Source organism: Argopecten irradians, chromosome 6 (genome assembly GCF_041381155.1).
Source record: "Argopecten irradians isolate NY chromosome 6, Ai_NY, whole genome shotgun sequence".
NCBI lineage: Eukaryota > Metazoa > Mollusca > Bivalvia > Pectinida > Pectinidae > Argopecten > Argopecten irradians.
This window is the reverse complement of record NC_091139.1, coordinates 20,049,272-20,055,271: the sequence shown is the minus strand read 5'-3', so window position 1 is coordinate 20,055,271 and position 6,000 is coordinate 20,049,272. Positions and strand designations below refer to the sequence as shown.

The window sequence follows — 6,000 nt, the reverse complement described above, 5'->3', positions numbered from 1 at the left end:
ACATAATTGAACAGTCATCATTGCTGTACTGGCACCCGTTTCATCATAATTAACAGCAATCAACACAACTTCGGTTTCTTGACATAAATGCTTAGTGACCACTTTTGCATATGTAAGGCACCAAGTGGATCTTTTGATTGGTCGAGATGTAATTACATATTTGCTGTTTCTGATGATAAAATATAACCAGAAAATCATCATCACTTTGTTACCATTTAATGGATGATAGCTGATGAGTACAAATGATTTCACTTAATATAATAATAATGATTTATACACACAAAGTAATCTTACAATCAATTACTTGCTTACCAGCACACATTTAACTGGTCTATGTAGGGTGCATCAACTCACTTGATGTGAACCACAATAACACTTCAAATCTCAAAAAAACACCCTCTCGTTTCTAAATTACACATATATATATATGGATATTAGTGCAATTTTTAGACCATTACATGTCATTTGTGGGCAACTTTTAGATGCATGGGGATTTGTAGGGTTTCCAACCTATGATCGATGAACTGTGTTATGCTCATGGAAACAGATTGGAAATCCTTATAAATGTCGCTATGCATATGCATCAAGTTACTCTCATTCAGTGCCTGTAGTTTTCACCTGTACATAGAAATGGCTTAACCCACTTTCACAATAAACCTTTCCACCAGCCATAGAGTCAGCTGAACTTCAAAATTTAAGTGGTTAAAGTCATTCATCATTTTATTTCCGTTTCAAACATTTTGCTTTGTGTAGCTCATGGAAATTGAACACAATAGTTAATCTAGTAATACACATCACATTCACGCCTAACGCAAACAGTACATTTACATCTAATGCTAACATCACTATGAACACGACTTGCGAAAGTTATTAAAAGTGGTAGTAAAAATGGAAATACTATGTACTAGTTTGGCTTATTATTTCATATGTTTCTAAAGTAAAATTTCCATTTTGTGAGCAAGAAACACACTTATCGTATTCAAAAGGTTTTCCTCCCGTATATTTCTTTATTACCAGTGAAGTCAAACAAACAACCGGACTTAGGAGAGGTAGAATGACACATAGATTTAGATTCAAACCTCAGAAAGCAAGTAAAAACATTGCACAGCTTAATGTTTAAGTAAATCTATGTGACCTGCATGCCTCTAAAGAGGGATGTGTCTTTGGTATTGATTTTAAATCATTCACCCAGATATGCCACAATAAACTGTTCCCGTCTTTGAAATGGAAGAGTCCAAAGTTGTCTACAGGGGTGAATGAGTTAAGACAATACAGGATATGAAGTGCTCCAGAGCACACAATCACTTATTCAGTAGCAAAGCTGAATAATCAGTAAATATAATTATGTACAACATTCATTCAATCATTGCACACAGATTTTGTATCAAGATAAAGTATACTTGGTATTAGTATGTACAACAAAATCATGCTACAATTAGCGGGATAACAATAATGTATAAATGTAACATATCACAGGTTATATTCTACAAACATGTACATCTGTCAGATAAAAACAATTGGCCCACAGGGCCTGTATCAACCTACAACTAATGCTAAATTGACCTGGATGCTAAGGAGAACAAAATCTTAACATCCATACCAGCTATCAATTGAGTATATCTAATTACGCTAATGACCCCAAAACATTAACCTCGGTCATCTCTCACTTTTTAAAGGAAATCCTCAATTTTTATAAAAAATAAGAAATCCTCAACACACTTGACAACTGTGGTTTTGTGTTAACTATTTCTGTCATGTCTAGATTTCATAAGGAAGCAGGGGTTTAATAATCTTAAGACATTTCTAGTTTGCATAATCAGTTTTAACTGAAAGGGTACTGGATTGGTTTTCTACACAGTTTTGAGGTGTGAATATGAAAATCACACGCCTTCTTTAAAAAAAAAAAAAAAATTTCACATCTCCCAAACAAATTTTGTCTGGTGTTTTGGTTTAATATGAATTTGAATTTGACTTCTGCCTTCCATAAACCTAGATATTGGGAAATAATGACAAGAAATTCTAATACAAATTCACTATCCAGATCTTTAAAGGGATCAGGCCTACAACTTCCATTCGCATCTAACAGTGAAACATTTTGGCCTTTAGTATATAAAACATTGCAGAAAGGTACAAGTTACCTAAAACATGAACCCAAGAAATGTAAATGGATAAAGATTATGAAATATGCTTTCTTAAACAATCACAAACACACACTGCAGAACTTGACTAGAAACTTCAGGATACACTAACAATCTGTCTATTCACTTTAGTAGATGTTGACAACAAGAGGCAATGTTTATATAGGTAACACTACTAGTAACGAGAACAAGGAACTGTCATAAATGGCATGGACATTATGTTAACAACCTAAATCTATTTCAGAATAATCAGTCTTCAAACTAGCTTTTTGGATAATCGTTTGAGATGAGATGAGTCTGAATGTGACAGGAAACATGAGTAAACAGTGAAAACCAATTGGCCAGGTAAGTGAGAAATTTACCCATGTTATCTAAGAGAAGCAAAAGTAATCACATACATTGTATTGTACATCAGCCCACCCAAATCCTATTCTGTCTGGGCTCTATCTCAGCACAAGTAATCACATACATTGTAATGTACCTCTGCCCACCCAAATCCTATTCTGTCTGGGCTCTGTCTCAGCACAAGTAATCACATACATTGTATTGTACATCTGCCTACCCAAATCCTATTCTGTCTGGGCTCTATCTCCATCACCAGTCAAATGTATACGTAATTCATCCTAAGGTCATGGGTTCACTTACGGTAAACCATTATCTGTCAACTTTATATCAATATAAATCAGGACTAAAACGTACTGTAAACAAACTTTACAGACAGACCTACATTTATCAAGCTTCTGATTCATCCACAGACTCGGTGAGGCGTGTCCTTGGGGAAACCTTAGCACTAGAGGAAGATGAGGAAGAGGACCTACGCCCCCTGTTCAGGGATAGAACTGTCTTTGAAGTTTCTAACACAGCCTTCAGACGTGGGGAGGTCTGTTGGGCGGCAGAGTCCATTGACCAGCTAGGGAGGTCAAGCACCCAGTTTTGAGAATCTCCCGCTGCAGCGTCATTGTTTGACGGTTGATTCCCCCATGAGGCGGTTTTATCAGACAGCCAGCTTTGTGAGTCTGTCGCCCAGCTGGTGTCCACAAATAGGTCCTGCTATAGGTTAAAATATTATACAATCAGTAAATAGGTCAGCTCCTAAGTCTACATACAGTAGCAAGGAAATATTCGTACACTTCAATCTATAGCCTATTTTATTAGTGTCCTAAACAATACCACAATAATTTTGAAATATCATAATTAATACAATTAATCTTCAAACTGTGATATCAGCATCACAAAAACACTTAATGTATTCAGTATATTAAACACAGTGGACCCTTGATAATCCCAGCCCAAACTGTCCAGTTATGATTTTTTTTAACTGCCAGATACCTTTTACTAAGTCAACAATCAAATCTGTTGCCTGACATTTCATACAGATTGTAAGTAATTTTTGGACTACCAGCACCGGTTTTTCGTGGTTCCACTGTAGACTGAAATATTTATATCTAAAGAATTACAGATTCATCATCAACATGCTACTAAAAAATATGTTTACATTTCATTCTGAGGGAATGTTATATAAATTTGAATGTAATCGACTTGACAGATAAATAAATAATGATACATGTATCATACATATTCTTGCTGTTATACCTCAACACATAAAATTTTCTTTGACAGTACTTTCTTTCTTGTTTTAATGAACTTTGAGGAAATCAAACATCCCTGTAATCCACATTAAATTCAAATCTAATGATGTGACAATCAAAATTAATATAAGATCCGGATGGTTAAATTGTCTGGATTGCAGAATGTGCCAAGTCCCTGTGTATACATGTACAACAAATGTTTATGCTATCATAAAAATGATTGAATGGATATTAAAATATTAAAGGAGTTGACAGCAATTGCATTGACACCTATACACATGACAACACATAACTTGAATGTTTCTACACAGAAGGAAGACTAAATATTTTGAGTCTCTTTCTACACACTTATTTAGACTTGTAGGTATTGGCAATGAAATGTTGAAAAACATGCTAAATACATGTGCTGTAAACAAGTTTCCCTTTATGTAATAGTGCCTTTCACATTAATTATTCCAGATATCACATGCACCTATATTGTTTTAAGTTTCCGTTCATTTAAATAAATAAATCCTAGAAACACTTGACAAATCTGATATGTAAAATATACACTGCAAACTGTGTCATGAATAAATAAGGTAATCTTTAGTCTACTGAAATCCAGGTAATGTGGAAAGATAGTTGTTCTTGTTAAATATCAAATACTAAAAGATTGTCCAGTCAGAAGGCAATATCCTTCCTTGTTTACAGAAATCCAGAGAATGTAAAAAGATAGTTGTCCTAAACTTGTTAAATATCATCACATACTGACAGATTGTCCCGTTTGAAGGCATTGCACTTCTATTTACTGAAATCCAGAGAACATGTATCTGACCAACAGATATTTTCGTATATTGAGAAATTGTCCTGTCAGACGGCAGTTTGCTTCCTTGAAATCCACAGTTGTCTGACTTACACTGGTTAGATATTATCACATACTAGAGAGAAGACTGTCCTGTTGGAAGGCAGTGTGCTAGTGCAGAAAGCTGACCACACAGAATTAACCCCACGCCGACTTGTCATCCTCAAACTGCAGATAGAGAGTTACAGAGTTAGTACTACACAGGGTTAGTGTGTATATAGGCTAGGTGGTTGGAACCATCTCGTTAAACTTAGTGGCGTTAAATTCAAAAATGAATAATTAATGTTTAAAATTTGGTAAATAATAAATGAATTATAAATTTTTGGGTTAAAAGTGAGGGTTATTTTGAGCTGGGTGATGTGTACAATGTATACAAAAACAAATGGTCAACAAAACTTTATTTCTATCAGTTGGCTATAGCCAATCACAATTGACATTACAAGTTACCTACGTAACTTTTGATTGGCTATTAAAACTGAAGTCTTAGATTGTTTCATGATCCTAGAGTCTGGTGTAAGTAAAGTATTTATAGCATGATGTACTTAAGCCTTCTAAGCCAGACACATACAGGGCCTCACATTTAAGTTTTAATTGGATCGTTCCAACCAAGTAAAAAACAAATGGATTGCAGTGATATCACTGTCATTATAGAACAGGTATTATAATTGGAAATACACTCAGAAAGGGTGGTATAGCATATACAGGGTATTTATAAAGTATGACCTGTAATACAGCTGCAGCAATTTAACTTACTCTGAATTAAAACAATTGGATTGTACTTGTGAGCTAACAATGCAATTGATAATTTATATGATTTAATACTGACAGAAGCCATAGCAAGATCCTTTGCTAAATATTTCATTCTCTATTCCAATTACACTATTTTAGTGAACGATATTCATTTGATATATTTCAGATGTACAACCCATGCAAATTAATGGAAATTTCAATTTCTTACAAAGGAAAATGAATTTGTGTGAGCCACAATGATTTTTATCTAAATATTGCTGAATTGATTGGACAGTTTGGTAAAGTGATGATATGGCTATACATCCAGCTGTGCAGGGATAGTAGTAATTGACCGGCGGCATTTGGTGGTACAATAGCATTGCACCGTGAATGGAAGTGTCTATCATGGTAAGCATGTTGTATATACTAAGGTGTGGAGAAAAGCACCTTATGCCCAGCAGAACCATGAAATATACAGCTTATTGCTCTTAGAGTAACATCTTGACATCATCACCAAAGGTTTACCATACAAAAATGTGTGTTCTTGTTAACATTACGGTACATTATTAAATCACATAACCAAACTTGAAAAGTGATAAATGCATAACCAAAAGGTTCAGTTGGCCTGTATCTGCTACCTGGCTATCCCCTTACTGTAAGATAATACACCATTGTTTAAAATGTTAACATTTTCTTATTTCTC

At 34.6% G+C, this 6,000-nt stretch overlaps 1 protein-coding gene across 1 annotated transcript in view; it reads right to left on the bottom strand.

The window, feature by feature from the left end:
* Positions 1 to 200: 200 nt before the first annotated feature.
* The window catches only part of LOC138326390 (uncharacterized), a 74,051-nt gene continuing 68,251 nt past the window's right edge, over positions 201 to 6,000 (bottom strand). The window contains exon 38 of the mRNA XM_069272500.1: positions 201 to 3,188. Within this exon, the coding sequence (XP_069128601.1) occupies positions 2,871 to 3,188 (318 nt within the window). The 3' untranslated portion in view covers positions 201 to 2,870. The remainder of the gene's footprint in view (positions 3,189 to 6,000) is intronic.